Source organism: Gekko japonicus, unplaced genomic scaffold, assembly GCF_001447785.1.
Source record: "Gekko japonicus isolate JY-2015 unplaced genomic scaffold, Gekko_japonicus_V1.1 scaffold1701, whole genome shotgun sequence".
Classification (NCBI taxonomy): domain Eukaryota; kingdom Metazoa; phylum Chordata; class Lepidosauria; order Squamata; family Gekkonidae; genus Gekko; species Gekko japonicus.
Window position 1 is genome coordinate 174,116 of NW_015167586.1, and position 27,026 is coordinate 201,141.

A 27,026-nucleotide genomic window follows, 5' to 3' on the forward strand; every position below is an offset into this window, starting at 1 on the left:
TGTTACCATCATCTATATACGACTAGCCAACAGGTGCCTACAACACTCACATGATAGCAGCACTTAGAACACTGGCAAGCCTCAGAAATACTGGCAAGTAGAATAATCACAATTTGCCACTAATAAATACTATACTCGTCTTGTGTTTTTATAAACTTGCAGTAAACTAAACATTAGAGCAGACCCTAAAATTCCTTCGGGGACTCCTGTTTCCCTTAAAAGGAAGCACCATTTCCTTCCTGTTGTCCACAACCCAGGTTTCAAACACCTACTCACAGAGTGAAAGAAGCTACATGGCAGATGTGGTAAGAGTGGTCAGATTTCAAATCAACTCCCACTTGATCAGGTTGCTTAAATACACAATGAATGCAGCCAAGACACAGGACTCCTTCCCATTTAGCATGAAGGCCCCCTGTCCTGTGCCATGCTTCTGTGGCTGGGTGTTTCTGATACTTGCAATGAAAAGTAAAACACGTTGGGCTTAAAATATTTTAACAGGTGTTTTCTGGATCCAGCCACCAGCTGTAGGGAAGGTAACACTCTGCCCTGAAATAGAAAACACACACACACAAACTGTCAACTCTTTCTCGGGTTGTTTTGTTTTCAGTCTAAAATGCAATAAAGAGTTCAAACAGCTTTCTTGGGTTGCAGTTTCTACAAGCTAGTTCTACATTTTAGCTTACCCCTAGAGTCAGCCTGTATCATTTAGCATCAGATTAGGGTCCTGTGACTCACGCGTGAACCCCCCACTCTGCCATGGAAGGTTGCTCGGCAGCCTTGGGCCAGGCCAGTGACGCTCAGTCTAACCTTCCTCACAGAATGGTTGAACAGATGAAACGGAGGAGAAAATTACATCAGGCACTCTGAGTCCCCACTAGGCGGAAAGGCAGAGTATAAATGGAGTAAATAAATAAGTAACTTACTTTTAGGAAACTGGGCTGAGTAGGCTGGGTGTGCACATAGGCTCCGTGTCTAAAAGCTGGCCCGTGTAATTCTTTCAGTGAATCACAGCACTAGCATTTCGGACTGGAAACCATCAGTAAATGGCAAAACGTCCAAATGGTATAGTTTATAGGCTTTGTTGGGTTTCCCAGGAATGCAACGAAAGATCCAGCCCACATGAGCCCTTGCCCCATGAGAAGGTGCATGAGCTGCTGGAGGAGTGTGCCTCACTGTTCCTTAGTTCTCTTGACCAAGTCACTTGACCAATACCTCCTACACTATTTGCCCACTTCAACCCAACATCTTATTTCCCTGCCATTCTCAAGGGCTTGCCAAGAACCTCCAAGGAGGCACAGACAAATGTTTACCAGCCATGGAATCTATGAAAACAAATCACCCGTCCTGCCCAGCTCTTTGGGGCTCGGAACGACTAGGGACGTTTGCCCACTGAGCCCCTCTCTCTCTGCAGTTCTGTCCCCCCCCCCCCCCCCCCCCAAAAAATTCTGACATTAGTTTGTATAACTCCAGCTAGCTATTCATTGGCATAACTCCATGGAATTAGATCCCACTCTGTTAAAAGTCATGTTGGTGCCATCAAGTTGCAGTTGACTCATGGCAACCCTGTAGGGTTTTCAAGGCAAGAGAGGAACAGAAATGGTTTGCCATGGCCTGCCTCCGCGTAGCAACCCTGGACTTCCTTGGAAGTCCCCCATCTAAGTACTAACCAAGGATGTAGCTGCCGCCACCTCCTGTGGCAGTGAATTCCAAGTGTTAATCACTCTTTGGGTGAAGAAGTACTTCCTTTTATCCGTTCTAACTCGACCGCTCAGCAATTTCATGGAGTGCCCACGAGTTCTTGTATTGTGAGAAAGGGAGAAAAGTACCTCTTTCTCTACCTGCTCTTTCCCATGCATAATCTTATAAACCTCGATCATGTCACCCCTCAGTCGTCTTTTCTCCAAGCTAAAGAGCCCTAAGCGCTTTAACCTTTCCTCATAGGGAAAGTGTTCCAACCCTTTTATCATTCGAGTTGCCCTTTTCTGCACTTTTTCCAAAGCTATAATATCCTTTTTAAGGTGTGGTGACCAGAATTGCACACAGTATTCCAGATGAGGTCGCACCATTGATTTATATAGCGGCATTATGATATTGGCTGATCTGTTTACAATACCCTTCCTAATAATCCCCAGCATAGCATTGGCCTTCTTTATTGCAGTCACACACTGTCTCGACATTTTCAGTGAGTTATCTACTACAACTCCAAGATCTCTCTCTTGATCTGTCTCTGCCAGTTCAGACCCCATCAATGTGTATTTATATTTAGGATTTTTGGCTCCAATGTGCATCACCTTGCACTTGGCCACATTGAACCCCATTTGCCATGTTGACGCCCACTTGCCCATCTTTGACAGATCCCTTTGGAGTGCCTCACAATCCTCACTGGTTTTCACCACCCTGAACAACTTCGTATCATCCGCAAATTTAGCCACTTCACTGCTTACTCCCAACTCCAAATCATTAATGAACAAGTTAAAAAGCAGTGGACCAAGTACTGATCCCTGCGGTACCCCACTGCTTACCCCCCTCCACTGAGAGAACTGCCCATTTATACTCACTCTCTGTTTTCTATTTATTAGCCAGTTTTTGATCCATAAAAGGATTTGTCCTTTTATCCCATGATTTTTGAGCTTACTTAGGAGCCTTTGATGAAGAACTTTATCAAAAGCTTTCTGGAAGTCAAGGTAAACAATATCTATTGGATCCACCTTGTCCACATGTTTGTACTTCTTCACCCAAAGAGTGATTAACACTTGGAATTCACTGCCACAGGAAGTGGTGGCGGCTACAAGCATGGACGGCTTCAAAAGGGAATTAGATAAGCATATGGAGCAGAGGTCCATCAGTGGCTATTAGCCACAAGTGATGCTCTGTCATCTTGGGGCAAGTGATGCTCTGTCATCTTGGTGCTTGGGGGGGGTCAACAGTGGGAGGGCTTCTAATGTCCTGGCCCCACTGGTGGACCTCCTGATGGCCCCTGGTATTTCTGGCCACTGTGTGACAGTGTGTTGGACTGGATGGGCCTTTGGCCTGATCCAACATTGGCATCTCTTATGTTCTTATGACCCTGCTTAGCTTCTGAAATCTGACAATATTGGGCTAGCCTGGGCCGTCCAAGTCAAGGTAAAAGTCATGCAATATCAATATTACAGATCTTGATGAAGCTGTACCTTCTCGTAAGGGAAAGTGCTGCTGTGTTGTGGCCAGCACAGCCTCCAGACTGGAGGACTGTGGTTCATCGGAGGACCTAGTCACTTCAATGGTGACATTTTCTTTGGTGAACGTGAAGGTCAGTTTGCTTCCCAGGTAACACACTCCAGTGATCTTTAGCTTTTTTGTGTTGTCAGGGCAAATAGGGTCAAAGTTCAGGTGGTTTTTGGTGATCCTAGAGAATGTGAAAAAGAATCAATGGTCAGATTTATTCATTTTGTCTCAAAAATGTGCGACCTTTCTTAAGCTTCAAGTAATGATGAGTGGGAAAGAGCTGTTGGAACAAGCAGTTTCCTAGCACTGGTTTCAAGGTTTCTCTGCTCTTTTGATGAGGCATCTCCCAAGAACAACCTTGTTCCTAAGGTGGATGCATGACAGACACAAACACAGAAAGTAGGTGAGAATTTCATCAATCGATTTACCTAAGCCCAAGGGCCATATCTGAACGGTAGAGAGCATTTTCCCATGTATTTTCCATGATTTAATTTCTAGCATCTGATAAGGGCTGGAAGTGTACTGTGGCATGAGACCTTATACCTCTGCTTCCAAATTACAGTGGGCAGTGATGATGTCTCAGTTACCGTCACTCTACATGGCCCTTCACAGATTAGCTAAAAGAGAGAGATCCATATCCCTATATGTATTCTTATTGTAAAGGGAAATCTTCAGTGAATAATCTGAATTCATTTTTTAACTTCAGCTATCCCAGAATGCACTCTCCTTATGGTAGCATACAGAGGAAGCAGAAGAAGCCTTTTTGGGAAAGGTAGGGAAGTACCGTTCCCACCAGACCTCCCTCTGCTCCACCCTCTGTTGGGGGTCCAACCATACAGAATGGATAGCCAAACTGGACTATGGAAAGTAGAAGCACAGCTAGAGCTACATAGAAGTGGCTCAGCTAGGGGTGTGCAAAAAACCCTGGTATTTTTTGGGGTTTAGGTATATTGAACCTGAAACATTTTGACATTTCCCAATATTCCCAAATCCCAATACTGGTATGCTATTTAGATTCGGGAAATATTTGGGATTCCTAATTTTTTTCAGTTTAAACTGGGCTGCCCAAGAGAGCCGCCTCCATCCTCCATAGTTTCCAATGGAGGGAGGGGGAATGCATTTAAAGGGATTGCTGTTCCTTTAAATGCCTCTTGCAAACCATGAGTTCACCTAGAAGGCATTTAAAGGGACTGCAATCCCTTTACCTTCAGCTATCTGGCAGTCCCAAAAAAAACCCTGAATATTTTTAGGACTTTTTGGGGCAGCCATTTTTGGACACCCGAATAAATACTGGGCTCTATATCTGGCTGAAAAAATATCTGGAAAATACCAAAAAGGTATTTTTGGACATTTTTTCATCTTGGTATAGGCTGAACGCACACTCCTAGCCTCAGCTAATAGAGAAATGAACTGCCTCAGCTGTCGGTCTTGCTGACTTAATTTTGTAATAACAGTTACCTTCTGCTTTTTAATATTAGTAATAATAATATACATATATGTGTGATAGAAAATGTGTGTGTACATAAATAGATTTATAACTTTTGCAACACACAAAGCCTACCTACCTTGCAAAAACTGCAGGGCATCACAAACATAGCTGAAAAAGTAAACAAAGAGGGCAGAAACCAAACTGGGAACCATCCTCCGTAGGACCTATCTCCTCCTCTTCATGTGCCACAAATGAACTTTTCTCTGTGCAGGGCCTATTTTGGGTTATTTTGGCCATTTCCTGCATGCCTTTCTAAAGAAACAGGGCTTGTTCTCACCCTACAGATGGTATCATTTGACATATTTTCTGTGGTGTCAGAAGCCCTAGTCAGTATTGACTCAGCTGCTTTTTGCATCAGGGGGTAGTCCTTGCTAGTGGGAATAAACTTTGTGGCTACAGCCATGCAGCCACACACATTAATTGGAAATAAATCAGAGACCACAGCATTAGAGGGGAAAAGAGGACATTCTTCTTATAGAGAATAAAAGACACACAAGGTAAGACTGAATTACAGAACGAGCTCTACTCCAAAGACAAAAGCTCTTTCTATGAGGGCTGTTAACTTGTCTTGGCCTGAATTCTGGGTGAGATGGGTGAAATAACCACACGTTTTCCTCAGCATGAAGAGCACACCAGGGACTGGGACAGGGAGAACAGGGAGGATATGTATGTTTTTCTAACTGCAATGGTTATTGCAGAGAGACCACAGGAAAGCTATATAGGTTGTACACAGACTCTGATATGCAGAGAAACCTTTCCGAGAACATCAGCCATCTTGTTTATTCCCAGGGACTTGCGAGTCTGTCAGAATAGGACCCTTGCCTGGCCCAATGGATCATTGTACTTGTCATTGTGGCTCTCTGATGTACATATCTTTGCTAGGCTGAATTCTATTTTCGTTGCACTTGCTATTTCCTCCCCGCTTGTAGATCCCAAGTCTCATGTAGCACCTGATGGCAATGTATCCCAAGGATCCTCCTCTGACATTCCTGAGGGAGGAGTGATTGAGACATGTCTGTGTGCACTTTAGATTAGCTGCACTATTGTAACACTGTGAAAGGGTGCCTCCTCCATAGAGGCCAGAAAGAATCTCCGCTGTTCCTATTTCTCATGGCCTTCGAGAGAGTATCAAATGATAAACATTCTCACCATTTTAATTGAACTGTATTAACCTGTCAACATGCTATGTAATCATGATGTATGAATGAGGGCTGGACCAGAGGTCTCGTAGTTCCGTACTTTGTAATAATCTTCAGTTCTGTCAAAGAGTTTCAACTTTAATGCAACTTTCCTGACTTTCCAAATAAAACCTGTTAAAGGACTTATTGCGTCTGAGAGTTACTGTAGAAGCTGACAGAGTCATGAATAATGATTAACATTATTTGCACCTGAACCCAGTGTATCCAAAAAGGATGGCTTGGAGGAATCCACCCATTCCTGTCAGGAAATTGACTGCTCCTGATCCATCAGAGTTCTCGACCCATATCTGAGTGAGTTAGAAAAAATGAAGAAGCATTTTTAAAGACGCCATTTGGTACTTGAAATGAGAAGAGAGTGACAAAATTTTTTTTTCCCACCTGACTAACCTTGAATGGTTCGGTAATGTTGCTGAAGCACTTGCTCAGCAGTTGTTGTGCTCTTTCCGGATCCTTCAGCTCCAGCCAACCAACAGCAAACATGCTCTGGTGGGAGAAAGGGAACAATCCTATTACTTGCATACCCACAATCAGTGTTCCCTCGAAGCTGAGTGAGTGTGAGCTGGCTCACAGTTTTTTAGCCTCTGGCTCACACATTTTTGTCTCAGCTCAGGAAGGAGGGCTCCAGAGCAAACTAATTTATGCTGTAGCCAAATAGCTCGCTCACAACTTTAATGCCGGTAGCTCACAAAGTAGAATTTTTGCTCACAAAACTCCACAGCTTAGAGGGAGCATTGCCCACAACAGGCATCTCTTGGTAACAAATCCATGTTAAGATCCAGCCTCTTCATGCCATGAGAGTTTGGCTTTCTCCCTGCGCAAACGCAGTCATTTACCCAGGTCATGGCTGGCCCTGTAGGGTCAGTCACAGGTTCATACATTTCCAGGTCATTCCTTCTCACTTCAGAATCCATGGGATACAGGAGAGGGAATCCAAGCAAGATAACATCGGCTTGTTTCACCTGCTCACCTAAGAAAGAACAGAGAGGAAAGATGCATGCATAGATTAGTTACTGCTGATGAATGGTACTGAAAGTATGACTTTTAGATCTCAGGACCATAATGAAGTAGCTTCATGACAACAGCTTCCTCCACTACTGCATCTGTAGGCTGGGAAAAATCTTCACCAGCCGAACTGCCAGAAAGAAAGATGGCAACCCTGCCAGAAAGAAAGATGGCAACCCTGGACAACAGCTTTTTAGATGGGCCAGACCAATTATGACAGACACATTACCTTCGAACACAAAACGATGATGGGTTCAACCAGGGGCCATTTCGCAGAAAAAGAGGTGCAGGAGCTCATTGGCATAACTCATTAGCATAACTTATTTGCATATGCCACACCCCCTGCCATCACCGGAAGTCAGAAGGCAACACCCACCGCTCAGACTCCCCTGGACTGTTTTGGATTCCTAGCTATTGGGGTGGGGGACGTGCAGATCTGCCCTTGCAGAGGAGGGAGAGCTTGTACCTGAATAAAACTTGGTCTTAAAAGTGCCACTGGACTGTTTTGGACCGGGGGGGAGGGCTACTTAAATACTCAGAGTTTGCAATGGATCTTTGCTTCACTGGAGAGGAGACATTTCTTTCTTTGTAAAAATCTTTATTTTTAAGGGTAAAAGGTACACAGGAAACCTACAAACAAAAGAGCTATCCAGACCTACATCTTTGCATGCTTACAGACACAAACTTAGTCACACAACAATGGAGAATCCGCCTTCTTCTTGACCCCTAGAAGGAAGTCACCTGAAACCAGTAACCAATGGTTTAGTAAACAGACTAAGATTTTCCCCGGGCTCTCCTCCCATTGGCTCTGAGCCAAGTTTCCCTTCCAGGTCAATCTAAACAATAGCATAGAAGATAAACAGGTTAACCCTATAATGACTGGATTAGACCTTGCAACTCATACATTTCCAACAAAAACCAGTACTCCAAATTTTGCTAGAAACAAATATAGCCAGTGAAATGTGTAGTTGGACGTGCATAGGGATTGGAACCCAAATGTACATCCCACTGAAAGTTACACGATGCCGAGGGATCACATCAGGATGCACACAGGACACTTATCCCATTTTCTCAGCAAATGATAAAACCCCTAGAAAGGCAAATTTGCATATGGATCTCCTTACTTGGATTAGAACACTGTCTTCTTGGAGCCAACTCTGGAGACAATGGCTGCACTGCTTCGGCTAGCTGCAGCTGAGAAACACCCTGCTTGAGCACAGTGGCCTGTGGCAGGTTTGCTGTGAAGTGGGCATAAGATTTGTTTTGGGCAGGGCACACTTTCCAAGACCAGTCCCTTCCCCATTCGTCCCTCCTCCCAGTTTAAAGGATGCAGGAAAGGTTGGCTTAGAGGAGGTATGCTGGTCTCTACGCCCAGTCCTCCTCCACCAATGATCTAGGGCTACATCGAGACAGTACAAAAGCACAGCTCTAAAGTATTGCCAGATTGGAGGTCTGCGGGGAGACAGGTTTTTGGTTTTGTTTCTGAAAAGTACTGGGTTCGCCGCATGGAGGACTTGGATGACGACATTGTATAGAAATATTAATTCCTGTAGGCCTCATGTCTCCCTTTGAATGTTATGTAGCATCATGTTTCCCCTTGGAATGCCTTTTGCTCTCACCCCCTGGTGTTCTAGCTTCCTATGCCTGACCATTTGCTCAATTGCCATGCCATATAACGACACATGTTTCACACTTCTGGCAGACCTACTGGAGCCTAGTTAGGCCTAGCTGCCAGGAGTCACGTACCACATGGAGGAGTGGTTAGAGGGAGTGGTTAGGGTTTGGAATCACATTCTGCAGGTGTGGCTTCAATACTACTGACCACTCAAGACCCTTGGACAATTTCAGATCGTGTTCATTGGCTCCTGGCCCGGGGTCATTTGAATCCTGAAATTGCCCTTTATTAGTCTGAAAACAAAGACATGAGCTCAGATTTTCTGCTTGCAAATCTGTTCTTGCTATCTACTGTCTGTGGACTTATTCTGACATGCTTTGTTTCTGCCATGTGGCTGGCAGACAAAGGATCCTGGGTTGCAGCTCAACACATGGCTGCATACTGGCACAAAGATGAAACTTAACTGGACTTTATGCTGATGCTTCTGGACTATGGATCATTCTGGTAATTATGTAGATCTTTAATGTTTAGTAAGGGCCACAGAGGGCCATAGGTGTTTTCTTGTTTTCAGTACTTTCTGTAGTCTGTGTTAAGTTCTGTGATAAATAAAACTATTTCTTGTTTAAATACTGTCTGATTGATGGGTAACTGATCTCCAAGGCTGAATTCTTGTGCCTAGCTGGCTATGCTACCATTAAATCTTAAGAGTCCATCTCTAAGGAGGTGTTGGAGCTGGGCATGGTGGTTATTGTTTGTTAATATAGGACTCCTTCCTATACAGACATGCGTTTGCACACGTTTATTGTACTTAGCATCAGACTAACTAAAACGGCCCTGCAAGGCCAACTATATACACTCCCACCCAGCACACCCCTAGTCCATTGGAGGCTTTGAATTTCCCGCCAAAGAGGCTATTATTTGGGGCTGGGGGGAACTAGGATCCTATGTTCCTATTGTTCAAGGGAGCCAAGCTCCTGCCCGTGCCGCGGACCCCTAGTGGCGGTCCGCGTACATAACAGTAAAAAACATAACAGTTACCCTACATTAGTGATCGCTCCTCTAAGCAAGAGTCCTGTCCTCTCCCTGGACCTGCATCTACATGTGAGACGAGCACTTGACAAATTGGCTGATGCTTATTATATCACAATCATTATATGAACACTGACCTATATTGAAGTTCTTCCAGTGAGCAAAGATCAATATCGCCCTTTAAATAACCCAAGCAGGCCAATCTCCTCAGAGTTTGATGATTCCTCTTTGCCTCAGAGCCACTCACCTGGACAGTATCCATCATACTCTGGGTGGAACCTTCTGTTTTTATCGAATGGTATCTTGACCTTCTTCATAACCTCCTTCCACTCTTCAGGGGTGGGAATGCACAACTGAGTCCCCAAATCAATGGCAAAATTCAAGCTGGAAAGAAGCAAAGAAAACAGAAGAAAAGTTGGGCTAGATAGAGAAGAAAACTGAGAACTGGAGGAGGAGGAGATTGGACTTATGCCCTCCGGCCCTTCACTACCCGAAGGAGTCTCAGAGCGGCTTACAAACTCCTTTCCCTTCCCCTCCCCACAACAGACACCCTGTGAGGTAGGTGGGGCTGAGAGAGCTCTGACAGAAACTGCTCTTTTTCAAGAACAGCTCTTATCAGAACTATGGCTTGCCCAAGGTCATCCAGCAGGTGTGAGTGGGGGAGTGGGGAATCCAACCCGGTTCTCCCAGATTAGAGTCCGCGCACTTAACCACTACACCAAACTGGGATGACTGCAACATCTTTAATGTTTTAAAGATAACAGAAAGAAACAGAATTGAGTTAAGATGCTGAACTGCAGGCCGTGGAAGGTCCGTAGTTCAGCAGTTCGAGACCCGCGTTGCCGCATGACGGAGTGAGCTCCCGTTTCTAGTTCCAGCTCCTGCCAACCTAGTTCGAAAGCAAGAAACTGCAAGTAGATCAATAGGTACCACTTCGGTGGGAAGGGAACAGCATTCCGTGCGCCTTGGTGTTTAGTCATGCCGGCCACATGACCACGGAAACGTCTTTGGACAGCGCTGGCTCTTCGGCTTTGAAATAGAGATGAGCACTGCAACCCTGGAGTCGGACTCGACTGGCTTTCGAGCAAGGGAACCTTTACCTTTACCTTGTTAGTTTTAATCCAACCATCTGAAACTGGACTTGATATTAGACATGGACACCCACTTAATGTATGGGAAAGCAAGACGGCAATTTTGTATACCATCTGTTTACATTACTCAGCACTGGCAATACATATCTGTCTGGGGTGGAAGGGACCAAATTGCCCCAAGTGCTGTGAAAACTGGGGAGAAGGGGTCCAACAGTGGCCAGGCTTCAGGATAATTATCCCTCATCTGGATGGTCTCATCTGTGCCAGCCTCTGCTGATCCCCTCTTGGCAGGGTTCTGATTGTGATGCAAGAGCACAAGTCAAACCCTAGAACAGCTGCCGGTGACACCCCTCAAGCACCGGCTCAGCAACAGCCCGTAGTTCACCGGCACCCAAAACGCTGCTTGGGTGCAATCGTTGTGCCCGTCCTTTAAGGCTCTTTGAATGCAAATTGAACAGAATTGCTTCATATATTTTTTTTGCAGCTAAAACAGTCATTTAGGTCTGGGCTGTCCAAGAGGAAAGCTTTTAGTCAGAGTGTTTTGGAGGTAATGATCAGTTAACGGAGGCCTCTGAGTCCACCTCTTAGCACAAAGTGGAAAGACGAGAGAGAGAGAGAGACTGGAGGAGCCCGGAGAGCAAGGTCAGACTGTACACATCTCTTACCTCCTCTGGGCAATGGCGTTGGTATAAACAGAGTTATCTACATCACGATGATATTCATCTGGGGGCATCACACCTGGGAGATGGCAGACACTTCAAAAAAGGGAAGCACAACCCACTTCCCCCCCCCTTTTCACACTGCCGCCAGGAAAGAACAACTTCAGGTAGGGTTGCTTGTCGACCCTGCATGTAAACTGAGATCCTAAATTCTGACCAAGTAAAGGCAGAGTCATGTAAGGCTAGATTTTGAGACCTTCTGCATAAGTCTATTCTGCATAAGTCCTTTGGCTGCTACTGCTAAGTAAAGGGAAAGAAGGAACTCTGCAGACAATAGAAACTCCAGCCAGCCAGCCCCACTCCTGAGGTTCCACCAATCTATAGGCGGTTCTGCGTCTAGCATTCACTCCACATTTTCTCAACTGGGAGGAAAAGGTGCAGCTCAAAACTACAAATACCTCGGGGGAACTCTGTACTGACTGCAAAGTCACCCCTGAACAGCCATAAATCTATGCAGAAGGGACCATAAAATCCGATGATCAAAGGAAGGGAAAGCAGTGTGCAATGAAGTGCGGACGCTGACAACCACAGGAGAACATCCTGGAGACGATTCTAACACACAAGCCAGAAAAGATGTCAGGGGGTCTGCGGAGTTTTTTATTATTTTTTTATTATTTTATTATTATTATTGGTGAACAATGAAGGGGGAATGAATCCTACAATCCCCCAGGATTTCATCTTTTGGTGTTCCAGTCATTAGATTCGGCAAATGCCCAATACAACAGTCACACAACCCAGTAGGAGGCAAAGCAGAAGAAACTGGGGACTGGTGAAGAAAACAACAATGGAACCCCCTGGCTTTCTCTCAGAAGATCAAAAAGAACCCTAACGCTACCATTCGGAATATGGTTTGCTTAGCCTTTCCTTTTCAATCCTCAGGAATTCTGTGTCTTAATGAGAAAAGCATATTTATTGCTCCGCCAATTCCAGGCTGCTCAGGTGGGAACACGGTTGATGCAAGAAATGCAAGTACCGACAGGCAGACAGACAGCTGAAATAGGTACAGTGCATCTGGAAGAGGCAGAGGTGTTGCTGGAGGAGCAGAGGGCTTCTTCTCTCACAAACGTACCATTAATATGGTAGCTCTGTTCTCCTGAGTTCCATTCCACTCGACTGCACCAATACTGAGCCACAGCCTGGACCACATCCCAGCCTCCTTCCTCCTGGAACAGTTTCAGATCCTGGAACCAAACGCGTAAGAAGGGCTCAGTGGGTCAGCGAGTATGGCTTCCTGTCCTAGGGCTTTCCCCCATGGTATTTCCCCCATGAGTTCGTGCCCCATACCGCGGCGGTTTATCCCCTGATTTCTGCATGCATTTTTGTGCCTTTAGTTATCACTTTGTTGTTTTCTTGGAGAGCACTTTCCCCCCAATCTTTTTCTGGAAGCCAGCTCTGAGTAATCTTTTTCCTTGTTCCAGTTTTCTTCTATCGGTTTTCTTTGCCACGCCCATTCCCAAGCACCCCCAACCCATTTTTTTTTTATGCCCGGACTGTTGTCATTAAACTACTCCCTCTCCACTCCCACATCCTGAAGATGAGTGGTTTCATTTCTGATTTCTAAAAAGGCACTGCAATGTCAATACACTGCTTGTACCGATAGGTCGGGCAGGTTCTCTGAACTCCCAAATTTCATTAAAAAAAAAAAGTCTCTAGTTTTTCCCCTCGTGAAGATATAAGGAAAAAAGACATACCTTCACAAGGGAAGAGGATAGGGATTTGCTTTTAAAAAAATGGCAGTTGGGAATTCAGAGGACCTGCTCAACCTATCATTACAACAGTATATCTATGGATAACTTAGTGCCTTTTTTACAAAATGCAGCTATGATATCAATAGAGAGCCTATTAGAAAGCCAACTTGGTGTAGTGGTTAAGTGCATGGACTGTAATCTGGGAGAACCGGGTTTGATTCCCCACTCCTCCACTTGCACCTGGCTGGGTGACCTTGGGCAAGCCGTAGTTCTCATAAGAGCTGTTCTTGAAAAAAGAGCAGTTTCTGTCAGAGCTCTCTCAGCCCCACCTACCTCACGGGGTCTCTGTTGTGGGGAGGGGAAGGGAAAGGAGTTTGTAAGCCCCTCGGAAACTCCCTTGGGTAGTGAAGGGGGGGTATAAATCACAAAACATGTTTTAAAAGTGGGTGGATGCTCTGACACCACCAAAAACAGCCGCCTCCCCTGAAAATCCTGATTATTTAAGGCACGTGTGGAAGAAAGCAAACTAACTCCACAATTATGAAAAAGCACAAGGGGGGAGGGCAGATGACTGGAAGAACCCTGCCCAAACCAATTCCAATGCTGGTGGATTGACTGCCAAGAAAATCAAGAGCAAATTGAATGTGTGGGAAAGCCCCTACAGTAGGATAATCTGGTTTTAGGGGAAGCATGAACAGAAACACCCAAGAGAAGCATGTGTATAGGACAGGGTATTTTCAACAGCCAATGGCATGGCATGATACCTGAATCTGACTTACGACTAAGACTGGAAAGATGACAGGCTGAAACCAGGAGCATCCACCCTCTTTTGTGCATGGTCCAAGACATGCCCCAGTTACAGTACCTGCGTGACGTGGTAATACTGCTCAAATGCCAGCACGACATCTCCATTGATGTGGATTTCCTGGTCACCATAGATCTTTTCAGGACAGACTTCCCGGCCAGTGGCTGCACTCTCCCAAGGGAACTTGCCACCCTGCCACAATCAAAGCCCGGAGATGACAGCTAAGGAGGCTCTCGGTAGCAAGAGGAAGGCCGATTCAGAAAGCTTTCCCAGTTTTAGGGGAAATTTCAAACCCAGATATTCCTATTCAGGATCATGCAGTTTGCTCATCCTGCACTACGGGAAATGACTGAGCCTTCACCCGTATTTTTCAAAACCTCTGCTCTGATCCAATCTTTGTTGCTCTTCTGTTTTGGCTCTTCTGAGTCATGACAGACTGTCGTTTGGAGAAACGACTTCTCTTTTCCCCACTTTATTTCCCTTTGGCCATTTTCCTGCCTTTTTTAAAAAAACTGTTTCATATATAAATATCTTGCTATTTTGAGGTATGTGCCCCCTTGCTTTCCCCCCAACTTCCAGCCATTTTGCAATCCTGGCTTCTGTAGCACCTGAAGTAATCCCCCCCCCCTTGCCTTCAGAATACTGTTATGCTAATTACCTGCTTGTTTATGTTAGGGTTAAGTTAACCACTACACCAGCCAGTCAGTTTGGTGTCATGGTGAAGTGCGCGGACTCTAATCTGGGAGAAGTGGGTTTGATTCCCCACTCCTCCACTTGCACCTGGCTGGACGACCTTGGGCAAGCCATAGTTCTGATAAGAGCTGTCCTTGAAAAAGAGCTGTTTCTGTCAAGAGCTCTCTCAGCCCCACCTACCTCACAGGGTGTCTGTCTGTTGTGGGGAGGGGAAGGGAGAGGAGTTTGTAAGCCGCTCTGAGACACCTTTGGGTAGTGAAGGGCGGGGTAGAAATCCAATCTCCTCTTCTTCTTCTCCTCCACTTGCACCTGGCTGGACGACCTTGGGCAAGCCGTAGTTCTGATAAGAGCTGTCCTTGAAAAAGAGCTGTTTCTGTCAGAGCTCTCTCAGACCCACCCACCTCACAGGGTGTCTGTTGTGGGGAGGGGAAGGGAGAGGAGTTTGTAAGCTGCTCTGAGACACCTTTGGGTAGTGAAGGGCGGGGTATAAATCCAATCTCTTCTTCTTTTACCTCACAGGGTGTCTGTTGTGGGGAGGGGAAGGGGAGAGGAGTTTGTAAGCCGCTCTGAGACTCCTTTGGGTAGTGAAGGGCGGGGTATAAACCCAATCTCCTCTCCTCCTCCTCCTCTTTCTCACTCCTCCTAATGAGTCACCCCAGATGCTGATATGCACCCCTAAATTTCCTTTCAGTAATTCTCTTGATAGTTTGGCATTGAATAACTACGGTTTGTTTATGTAACGGTTTGGTTCCCTTTAAACTGGACCACCCTCCCGGCTTGTTTTCTTTCAGTCATTTGTAACACTGCGCACAGCATGGCAAGGTGAAAGGAATCATGAGTAGAAGCTTTCCCTTAAAACAATGGTATACTGACATAGCTCAAAGCTTTAACAAAAAGAAGCAAACAAGGAAAACAAACAGTGGGCACTGCAGAAAAATGTGGCATCCACCGCAATAGATGGAGTGTTTTAAGGACATTTCACAAACAGATTTCACTGCTGTCTGCAAAGAGACATTAAAGGTAACGGTAAAGGGTTTCCCTTGCTCGAAAGCCAGTCGAGTCCGACTCTAGGGTTGCGGTGCTCATCTCCGTTTCAAAGCTGAAGAGCCAGCGCTGTCCGAAGACGTTTCCGTGGTTATGTGGCTGGCATGACTAAACGCCAAGGCGCACGGAACGCTGTTACCTTCCCACCAAAGTGGTACCTATTTATCTACTTGCAATGTCTTGCTTTCGAACTGCTAGGTTGGCAGGAGCTGGAACTAGAGACGGGAGCTCACTCCGTCACGCGGCACACTCGGGTCTCGGAGTGCCAAGCTACAGGCCTTCTGGTCTTGCAGCTCATTGTTGTAACTTCTGGTCTTGCAGCTCATTGTCTTAACTTCTGAGCCACCATGGCCCCCAAAAGAAACATTACCACCCCACTTAAAAGAAACAGATGGGTTAGAAATTGATACAAATCAGGAAAAGGTTACAGTGTGAAAGGGACCTTAGTTTCAATACAGAGCTCCTGGAGCAAATCTGTTTGACAGGATTTGGGGCAGACCTGTAAAAGGTGAAGTGTGTCGTTAGACTTTGAGCAGGGCTAGTGACTGCTTACCTTGTATCCTTGCTCCTGCGCATTCTTCAGGGCTCCCCCTAGTGTTCGGATCCGGTATTTAAGGATAGCACAAGCTATGTCTGGGTAAAAAAGCAAGATGTTTGGGAACATCCAGGTATCCTGTGTTAAACAAACAAACAGCCTCAAAAACAACACAAGGACCTCCCAAAACATATAAAAATAGCCAGCGCTGAAAGTGTGAGAGGATAACAATATAGAAAGCACTCCTGTTCCCATACCTCAACCCCCGTCTTCTGTGATCTATAACCTATGTTGCGTTTGCTCTCCAAGGTGTGAATGCTGCAGAACATTCTCACAACTACGGGTCTGGCGGCTCATAGTCATTAGGACAAAGGAGTGGCTACACCAGTTTCCTCAAGCTTACAGGTGGTCTTCACTGGGGATTAAAACCAGGGGTCATTTCCTGCAGGAGTGCACAGGAGCGGAGCTCCAGCAGTAAGGAGCTCAGGGGGCGGGCACATGCAACAAGCCCTGCCCCCTGCTCCCAGCAGCCCTCAGTCAGGCGATGAGGAGCAAGAAATAGCCAGGTAAGTTGCAGAGCCCCCCCCCCGGCCCACCTTCAGGTACAAGCTCTCCCTCCTCCGCAAGGACAGATCTGCACCCCCCCCCCCAATAGCTAGCAATCCAAAACAGTCCAGTGGAGCCGGAGCGGTGGGTGTTGCCTTCTGACACACTTCCGGTGATGACAGGGGGTGTGGCATATGCAAATAAGTTATGCTAATGAGTTATGCTAATGAGCTCCTGCACCTCTTTTTCTACAAACTAACCATCAAATGCCACCCTGTCATGGCGAGAGACTGGTGGAAGGCTGGCCGTAGAACTACTTCAAGGTCCTCCTTAGTACTGGAGGTGCGTGGGAACCGGGGTGCCATTCTTCCATGATTTCCTCTCCAATTAGAGAGCCCCACAAGGACCATCTTGCAGCTCCGGTACTCCCCAGGAAGCAGCAAGGAATGTGACCTTTTCCACCCACATCTTTCAGCTCAGGAATGAGACACATCACTCTTGTTCACCTAGCCACAGGGCTATTTTTGGGCAGGAACGCACAGGAACGGAGTTCCTGCTGGCTCCTGAGTTGGCCACGCCCAGCAGGAGCTAATTAGCATAACAGGCCACACCCAACAGCAGAAACTCATTAGGATTGGCTACATTAGGGGTGTGTGGCCTAACATGCAAAGGAGTTCTTGCTACAAAAAAAGCCCTGGGTTTTGAAAACAAACAAGGTAAACAGAATAAGAAGCAAAAGGTGGGTGTGGCTGGATAACGACACTTCTGGTAACATGGGGGTCTGGCCTAATGTGCTAATGAGCTGTGATGTCAGGGGGTGTGGAGGTAAAGGTAAAGGTTCCCTTGCTCGAAAGCCAATCGAGTCAGACTGTAGGGTTGTGGTGCTCATCTCTGTTTCAAAGCCGAAGAGCCAGCGCTGTCCAAAGACATTTCTGTGGTTGTGGCCAGCATGACTAAACACCAAGGCACACGGAACGCTGTTACCTTCCCACCGAAGTGGTACCTATTTATCTACTTGCAATTTCTTGCTTTCGAACTGCTAGGTTGGCAGGAGCTGGAACTAGAGTCTTGTGAGACTTGTGAGCAAAAATTCTACTTTGTGAGCTCCTGGCATTAAAGTTGTGAGCGAGCGATTTGGTTACTGCATACATTAGTTTGCTCTGGAGCCCTCCTTCCTGAGCTGAGACAAAAATCTGTGAGCCAGAGGCTAAAAACTGTGAGCTAGCTCACACTAACTCAGTTTAGTGGGAACACTGGTTGGAACACTTTCCCTATGAGGAAACGTTAAAGCGCTTAGGGCACTTTCGCTTGGAGAAACAACGGCTGAGGGGGGACATGATTGAGGTTTATAAGATTGTGCATGGGATAGAGCAAGAAGTACTTTTCTCCCTTTCTCACAAGACAAGAACTCGTGGGCACTCCATGAAATTGCTGAGCAGTCAGGTTAGACCAGATAAAAGGAAGTACTTCTTCAACCAAAGAGTGATTAAGACGTGGAATTCACTGCCACAGGAGGTGGTGGCGGCTACAAGCATGGATGGCTTCAAGAAGGAATTGGATAAGCATATGGAGCAGAGGTCCATCAGTGGCTATTAGCCACAAGGTATAGATAGGGACTCTGGGGCAGGTGATGCACTGTATTCTTGGTGCTTGGGGGGGGAGTCAACAGTGGGAGGTCTTCTAGTGTCCTGGCCCCACTGCTGGACCTCCTGATGGCCCCTGGTATTTTTGGCCACTGTGTGACACAGAGTGTTGGACTGGATGGGCCATTGGCCTGATCCAGCACTGGCTTCTCTTATGTTCTTATGTTCTTATGTTCTTATTACCCTAATAAAATACAGACTACCAACTAAGAGATCAGAAGCAAAATCAAGCTAATGAGCAGCATTATAAGCAAATTCACCCAATCCTGGTGTGTAGTTGTATTTCTTTAGAACAAAAGCATCCAGTTAACATTAAAGTTAAAGGTAAAGGTTCCCTTGCTCGAAAGCCAGTCGAATCCGACTCTAAGGTTGCGGTGCTCATCTCCGTTTCAAAGCCGAAGAGCCAGCGCTGTCCGAAGACATTTCCATGGTCATGTGGCCGGCATGACTAAACACCAAGGCGCACGGAACGCTGTGACCTTCCCACTGCAGCAAATTGTGTTCCCCTTCCTTGGCTGGCCCAGAGTTCTCCAGCCCACAGAAAGAGGTAGGTGACGGGTTGCCCCAGATGGGACCAAAAGGTGTAGTGGGGAAAATGGGATGGAACGTTGGTAATAACGGAAGGATTCCCTGATGAAGCTGCTCTGAAATTCTAAAGCGTATAGGCTGGGTTGTTATTCCTATATAAACTAGGGAACACTTACAAATTAAAGCATAAATTAAGTTTTTAGATGAAAATGGCTGTAAAAAAATGTTTGTATTTCATGAAATATTATGTGGTTTAAATGTTTGTATTTTATTAGTATGATTGTATTCTATATTCTTATAGCATTTAGTTCCTGAGGAAGGACCTGAAGTCCGAAACACTGATCAATACCTAGGAAAAGTGTTGGACATCTATTCCAGACTTCATTGTTTCCCTCTGAGAGATTGCTATTCAGGACTTTGTTCTTTCCCTTTGGGATATTGTGGATTTATGTATTTTCCTATGATGGATTACATATGTTGAATTACTTATTGTGTTGAAGTCTCTTTTTTTAAGCTCTTTTTGTAAGCTCTTGTGCGGGTTTTTCAGTGCACAGCTGTTATTTTTTGGTTTTTCTTTGTCAAAACCCCAAATGTGCCTGCTGGCTCGAAAAGGTCGGTGACCCCTGGTGTAGGCAGGACTGGGCTAGGGAGACCAAGGAACTGACTGGCACGCAAGGATAACTCAGACCCCTTCCTACTTTATAGCCGTGAGAAACAGTAGTGGGAGGGGGGGAAAGAGCAGTGCTCACCTGATCCCAGAAGACATGGCCCCAGTAATCTTCATCCTGTGTGCCATTCGAGAGGCCTCCAGGGCTGATTCCAGAAAACTGGAAGTCATAAGAGCCCAGGGAAGGGGATGCACTTAGCAGATAATAGAGGCACCCATAAATGGCCTGACTCAATGAGAAAGGCCCATCCGCTTTGACACAGCATCCGCCCCAGGTCTCCGCCCATGCCTGGGTGTGATATGCATACAAGGAGCCAGCATCAATTAGCGACTTTCCTTCCTGGAAATACTTTTTCACGTCCTCTTCACTCTCTGCTACGGCCGTGAGGAACTCCCAGCTCTTCTCTGTCTCGTCCCCAGATAGGGTCACTGACTGTGGCACTGGGGTCCAGATCAGATGTACAGTAGGCAGGGGGCCACCCTTCACCTCTGGGACCAAGGTCTTCCCATAGAGATAGCTAAAGGAGAAAAGATGAAAGGCCGAAGAATCTTAGCCTCATCAAAGGAATGAGAACTCCATTTCTAGACTTCTGTCGCTGCCACCATTCCTTTCATCCTTCAGTTAGCTTCTGCTCTCATCTAGCTAGAGGTGTAAATGTTTTGGAAATTTTGAAGCTCGGGAAAAAACCCATTTTTTTCAGGAAAAAATGAAGATTTTCTGAAAAATTGAAAAAAAAAATGCTACATTAGCACTTCTTTTTTCTTTTCCAGATTGAAAGTCATTCTGTTGCTTTAGGAACATAAAATATTACTATGGACATTTTTACTTGGCATGAAATTATCACAACCAGGGGTCATTTCGTAGAAAAAGAGCTAGGGGAACTCATTAGCATAACTCATTAGCATATGCTACACATCTGACATCACCGGAAGTGTGTCATAAGGCCACACACCCCACCCCCAACGGTCCCGGCCGCCACCGGCCTTGCAGCTCCACTGCCGAGCCCCATGAGGGGCCTGGCGGTGGACCTGCAAGGCCGGCAGGAGTGCAAGGAAGCCCCACGAAGGCCCTCCCTGGCCCCAGGCAGGCAGGGGTGGGGAGAGGTAGGGAGGAAGCAACCTACCCTCCCTCTTTTCTTGCCTCCTCCTGGCTGAATGAGGGCCGGAAGCGGGGCCGCCGGAAGCAGGGGGCGTGGCTTCGTCATGTGCCCCGCCCCCCGTACCTCACCCAGGGGAACTGCGATCCCCTGCGATCCCCCCGAAATGACCACTGATCACAACTAGCATATTAAAAATATAGTGTATCCAAACAATTATTATAAACAGAATACCCACCCACATGCAAAAACAAAACTGAAACCTTTTTCGTTTCTTGTGACAATAGCACCTCCCCAAAAAAGAAATGCATCTTGTTCTTGCATTGGAGAGTTCAGTTGGTAACCTAGGACTTGCTTGTCCTCAGTGCACAGAAATTAGATCAATCTGATACCATACATATTTTTTAGAAATGATTTGGAAAATATTTGAACACCTTGTCTTAAATATTTTATTCATCATGTTAAAATAAAATGTTCCATAATCATTTTTTTCCCTTTTCTTTTTTCAATTTTTCCAATTTTGGGGGGGAAAACAAAAAAGGCTTCAGGAAAAAAAGGGGGGGACGGGTTTTTTCCTAATTTTTCCATTTTTTCCACATCTCTAGCACAAAGTCCTTAGCCATTTCCACACTGGTTATTTGCCCTTGGTTCAATAGTGTTGGGAAGCTGTTTCCCCCCACTTCCACATGGTATCGTAGCATATTTGTGCACCTCACAAGGCTCCCATGGCTTTTCTCCAAGCATTCTGAACCTTGAACCCTGTTCTCCTGCAAATTTTTGGGAAAGACTGCAGCAAAGTGTGGGTGGCCGCCATGTGGGTTGGGATGTCCTGCCACCGTGGCAGCTATTTTCTCTACCCCACCCACCACCAGGAGGGTGTTTTTTTTTTAATTGACAAATATCTTTATGGCGATATAATCTTATAAGAATCTGTGTATCAGGTTCTCTGAATACCCAATTGTTGTGTAAAAACAAAGAGTACCTAGCCCCCTCCCATGGCGTGCATACAAGTGGAAAGGCATGGCTCCTTGTAGCAAGAAAGGGACAAGAGTAGAGGCTCTGCCCTGTCCAGGGCCTAGACAAACTCCCTCCGTGGTTGTGACCCATGAGGTCATTTGGCACAGCAGCACCAAATCACAGAGCTTTTGAGATACCTTCCAAGACCATGCCTAAATGACTCGGATTTCAGTTCTTACCATCACTCAGCCCAAGTTCTCATTTAAAACAGCAGGAAATGCCCAGTTGCTTCAGCCACTATCTTCAAAGTCCCAGTGGGAGGGAGGACCCTTGGAGACTTAAGCAAAAATACTTACTGAGCTCCCTGGAAATCTGTCCCTCTATGCAAGTCCAAGTCTGGACTCTTTGGCACGAACTGGGCTTGGAGGTTCACGGTGACAGGCTGAGTTTGAAGAGGTGACTTCTGGATGGTTATGCTGAAGGCCAGAAGGTGGACAAGGGAGCGATGGGCATAGATCCTGTGTGTGGCTGTATAACCAGGGGACTGGATCGTATGGATATAGGTTCCTGCAGACAAGCGAGAACATGAATTCAGTCTTGCAAAAGTTGTCCTCTAAATCAACAACTGCATACACATGTGCTTCCTCTGTTGTGGCTCCTGCCTTGTGGAGTGGCCTGCCCGGGGAGGTCAGGAAAGCTTCCACCTTTCTGCAAACTATGCAACATGGAACTATTCTTGAGAGTTTTTCTGCGCAGGTAATAGGGCTGCACTGCAAAAAAATGGTTTTACAAACTTGCTTTTGTAAATGAGTCTATGGGGTCTATCCTGCTGTCTGTAGCTTATTGTTAGTAGGATCCTACTTACGTAATCTCTGCACTACTTAATGTTAATACTTATGCTATGCTTCAGTTCTTTTTGGTGGTTCCTGACTCCTGAAATCCTAATGCATCGGTTATTGAATGCCCCATTGTTCTGACTGTAGTGTGAGAAAGGTGGACTATAACTAATGTAAATAAAAAATAAATAAGATTTCACTCTGGGTCTTTTTTAAAGACCTTGCTTGGGCAAGGACATCTGTGCACATGCTCAGAATACCATCTTTCCTTATATATAATTGAGTAGTGGGTTAAGGTTAGTTCTGAACATTCCACACGCTCCTAAATCAGTTGGCTCCATGATGTGTCACTCAGAAGCTGTCTCTATCCACTGGCTGCATTGCCTGAGTCACACCCACAGTGTGCTCCATCAGCCATTGGCCCGTCAGCTGCCACTCAAGAGTACTTGCATGCCATTGGTCAGGTGCTGGGTCTGCTCCTCTTCCCCGCCCACTCCAGCCATTGTTCCCTGTCAGAATACACTCTCCCTCCTGAGGAAGACACTTCGCCTGCTTGGCTCCTCTGTGGGACTAACTTTTCACTCAGTGGCTGTTGGTAGGAGAGAGACATCTGTTGTCTGGAGTTCGGTTGTGATACCTGGCAATTTCAGGCTCCACCTGGAGGTTGGCTACCTTAGGCGTAGCAGTTAGTGCTTCAGAGCAGGGTCTGCTAGACCCAGGTTCTTGCTGTGGAAGCTGACTGGGTGATTTTGGACCAGTCAAAGACTTTCAGCATAACCTACCTCACAGGGTTGTTGTGCAAGTCAAAAGAATGATGTAAGCTGCTTTGGTCCCCATTGCAGGTTTCCTCCTGGGGAACCGTTGTTGCCAATGTCCAGGTGAGGGCTTTAGATGACTCAGAATTACAATTGCTCTCCAGATGGCAGAGATCAGTTCCCCTGGAGAAAATGGTAGACTCTGTGTCCTTATACCTTGCTGAGATGCCCCCCCATGACTGCCAATGTGAGGTAGCAGTCAGAGCTTCAGAGCACAATAGAGCTTGCAGGTGTGTGTGTGGGGGGGAGATGGAAAGCTGAAGGGTGAGGGGCAGATACTGACAGGTTGATGCTTGGCTGGGAAGGAGATAGAGTTGCCAACTCCAGGTTGGGAAATGCCTGGAGATTTGAAGGGTGGAGCCTGGAGAGGGTGAGGTTTGAGGAGGGTTGGGACCTCAGACAATGCCATAGACTTCACCCTCCAAACCAGCCATTCCCTCCTGGGGAACCATTGTTGCCAATCTCCAGGTGGGGGATGGAGATCACTCTGAATTACAACTGCTCTCTAGGAGGGAGTAAGAGGAGGTGGAAAGCTGGAGTCAGAGGGGCAGATAAAGGTAGGTTGATGGTTGCCTGGGAGGGAGATAGGGTTGCCAACTCGAGGTTGGGAAATTCCTGGATATTTGAGGGGTGGAGCCTGGAGAGGGTGGGGTTTGAGGAGGGGTGGGACCTCATACAGGTACGCCATAGACCCCACCCTCCAAACCAGCTATTTCCTGGGCAACCATTGTTTCCAATCTCCAGGTGGGGACTGGAGATCATTCAGAATTACAGCAGCTCTTCAGGTAGAGAATAAGAAGAGAGAAGAGGTTGTATTTATACCCCGCCCTTCACTACCCAAAGGAGTCTCTCAGAGCAGCTTACAAACTCCTTTCCCTTCCCCTTTCCACAACAGACACCCTGTGAGGTAGGTGGGGCTGAGAGAGCTCTGACAGAAACTGCTCTTTTTCAAGAACTTATTCCTAGTTTATTACATCTCAGAATTATATTAGGTACCGTACAGAACTAAAAAATACCCCTACTAATAAAGGAAGGTGGAAAATAGTCACCAAATCTTGTGTATTTTGTACTGAAATTTGAAATGCTTTCTCATCATGGGAAAAAAACCCTTTAACACATTACTCCCCCTCTAAGGTGATATCACTTGAATTTTCATTTTCTTCATACAACAATCTTGCAAGGTAGGTAGGTGATTTGGTCAAGGTCACCCAGGGGGGACTGGAACTCAAGATCCCCTATACCTAATTCAACACTCTGTATCTAGCACACTTTTTTTTTGCGCCCTACTTTAAATGAAGCTTCTTTTACAAACAAAACAAAACAGACACACCTAATTTCTGTACTCTGTGTCACCTTAATCAGGGGCACAGTCCTGATGGCACTGCTGCATCAATGCAACAAGCAGAAGATTCTTTGGCCACATACCCGTCCTGGTGTCCAGGGAGAAAGTCTCACTCTGGCTGTCCTCAGCTGACACACTCATTCGGACGTTGATAGGACTGGGGATATCAGCCCGGTGTGTGTCCCCAACTGCTCCATTATACACCCCATTGGCATGGAGGATGTCTCTGTAGACCCGGGTGCCCAAATAGGCATTGGTCACTGTTGGCAGGAGCCGGGGGTCGGAGGGCAGGGTGCTAGAGGTGAATACAGTGGGATCCTCAGTTGCCATCCCTGCATACCAAGGGCAGAACAAGGGGAAACAGCTGAAATTCAGGCTCAAAAATAACCTTAGGAACAAGGCATAGTTTGTTAAGAACAAGAATGTTATTTGGGCAGTCACGATACTTAACATTTATGTAGGGGGATTTGCATCTGGAGAGTTTCTATTACACTCTTATTAAAACACAGACATATTTAGAAAAATATAAGGCCAGTAAAGCAGACACAGAACTAACGCTGTGGAGTCTTATGAGCAAAAGTTCTACTTTGCGAACTACTGGCATGAAAGCCGTGAGCGAGCGATTTAGCTGCTACATAAATTCGTTTGCTCTGGAGCCCTCCTTCCCAAGTGAAGACAAAAATGTGTGAGCCGGAGGCTAAAAAACTGTGAGCTAGCTCACACTAACTCAGCTTAGAGGGAACACTGCACAGAAGAACTCCCTGGTTCCAGACCAACAAGGCGGACGCCATCTCAATTCGAGCTTCAGTTGCTTTTAACTGGCTGTCCTTACCGACAGTGGGAAGGTAACAGCATTCCATGCGCCTTGGTGTTTAGTCATGCTGGCCACATGACCACGGAAACGTCTTCGGACAGCGCTGGCTCTTCGGCTTTGAAACGGAGATGAACTCGACTAGCTTTTGAGCAAGGGAACCTTGACCTTTACCTTTTACCTTACCAATGAGGGCGACATTAGTCAACTTCAGCGGAAGGGATCGGTCCTTTGCAGCCGCTCCTCGCCTCGCTGTAAAAGAGAAGCCCTCACGGGGTTTGCAGACAGAAGCGAGGCCCGGAGGAACCGGAGCTCGGAGGGGTTTCCTTCCTAGTGCTTCTAGGCGGCCAATACCCCCGTGCAGCGACTTTTCCCCTCTAGCAAACCCCTCCCCGCCGCCCACTCGAAGCAGCCATTCGGACGGGCGCAGAAAGCAAAGAAGAGGGAACCACACGTAGATGTGGAAAAGGAGACGGATTCCTCCTGAGCCTTGCCTTGTTTTGCTTGCTGGTGCGTCTCCTTTGAGCCGCGCGAAGAAGTCTCTCTGATGTCTTGTTGGGCGCCAGTTTAATGCACAAGATTGGCGCTGGGAGCTCTCCAGTGCCTGCTTGTTTCCGCGTCAGCTTGGAATGGCTTCTTCTTCTTTTCACTTGGTTGCGAGGAAGCCGCATTGAATTCTGCGGGACTGAAATTTCTGGGCACAGAGAACTTTTACGCCAGATGTTTTCCTTTTCCGTTAAAGTTTAGGCGGCTGGATTGACTCCCACCGCCAGATGTCGCCCCTTCCTTGCAAAACGGAACACGCTTCCACCACCCCCCACCGCCCGCGGTTATTCCGGCAAAACTTCCTTATTGTTGTGATAAGATTCACTACCACAAGCCATGGCTTGGAAGACTCGAAAAGGGGTGGGGGGAGGTATAATTAACCGTACCAGCAGATAAATGGGTTACTAGAACCAGCGATTCTGGCTAGAAGGAGAAAGGAGACGAGAGGGGGGAATAAAAGCCAGATCTACACGGATCCTTGTGGATAATTTTTAAAAGAGAGCTCTTTAAAACTCTTTAAAGGAGCTGCGGTGGCTCAAGTGGTTAAGACGCTGAACTGCAGGCTGTGGAAGGTCAGTAGTTCAGCAGTTCGAGACCGAGTGTGCCGCATGATGGAGTGAGCTCCCGTCTCTGGCCCCAGCTCCTGCCAACCTAGCCATTCGAAAGCAAGAAATTGCAAGTAGATAAATAGGTACCACTTCGGTGGGAAGGTAACAGCGTTCCGTGCACCTTGGTGTTTAGTCATGCCGGCCACATGACCACGGAAACGTCTTCGGACAGCGCTGGCTCTTCAGCTTTGCTGCCCTGCAGTGGTGTTAAAACATGGATCTGAGGCATGGAGCCCTATGAATTCACATATGATTTTTACACTGAGAAAAATAATAAAACCACTGTCATATTGTAGATCATGTCAATTTAGGCTATAGGCAGTGTCACAAAAATAACACATCCACTGCTTTTTGGTGCCACCACAAGGCTCCAAACCGTGGATCCTCAGGATTTTTACATTTGGTAACTCACAATTCACAATCAAATCATGTGTCATCATGTCCAAGGCCACAGATTGCACTACTGAGGTCCCTGCTACACAGCAGGAAAAAAACTGGGCGAAGTGGGGCTTTTAAA

General features: G+C 46.5%; 1 protein-coding gene across 1 annotated transcript; it reads right to left on the minus strand.

Annotated features, from left to right (window-relative positions):
* Window positions 1-244: 244 nt before the first annotated feature.
* Window positions 245-26,008, minus strand: ATHL1 (ATH1, acid trehalase-like 1 (yeast)). The gene is made up of 14 exons (XM_015413927.1): window positions 25,850-26,008; window positions 24,628-24,876; window positions 21,908-22,118; window positions 19,580-20,015; window positions 16,132-16,251; window positions 13,902-14,033; window positions 12,418-12,529; window positions 11,295-11,367; window positions 9,786-9,922; window positions 6,726-6,859; window positions 6,280-6,375; window positions 6,082-6,179; window positions 3,171-3,385; window positions 245-546 (listed from the first exon to the last, which is right to left on the minus strand). The coding sequence occupies exons 2-14, from the start codon at window positions 24,872-24,874 to the stop codon at window positions 482-484; spliced, it is 2,076 nt and encodes a 691-aa protein (XP_015269413.1). The 5' UTR covers window positions 24,875-24,876; window positions 25,850-26,008; the 3' UTR covers window positions 245-481.
* Window positions 26,009-27,026: the final 1,018 nt, after the last annotated feature.

Coding starts and splice junctions, on each gene's coding strand:
- ATHL1 (XM_015413927.1), bottom strand. CDS start 24,874: ATGGCAACTGAGGATCCCACTGTATTCACCTCTAGCACCCTGCCCTCC. Junction 9,923..11,294: donor AACGCCATTGCCCAGAGGAG/GTAAGAGATGTG, acceptor GCTTCTTTCCAG/CTTGAATTTTGCCATTGATT. Junction 6,860..9,785: donor GTATGATGGATACTGTCCAG/GTGAGTGGCTCT, acceptor GTTCTTTCTTAG/GTGAGCAGGTGAAACAAGCC.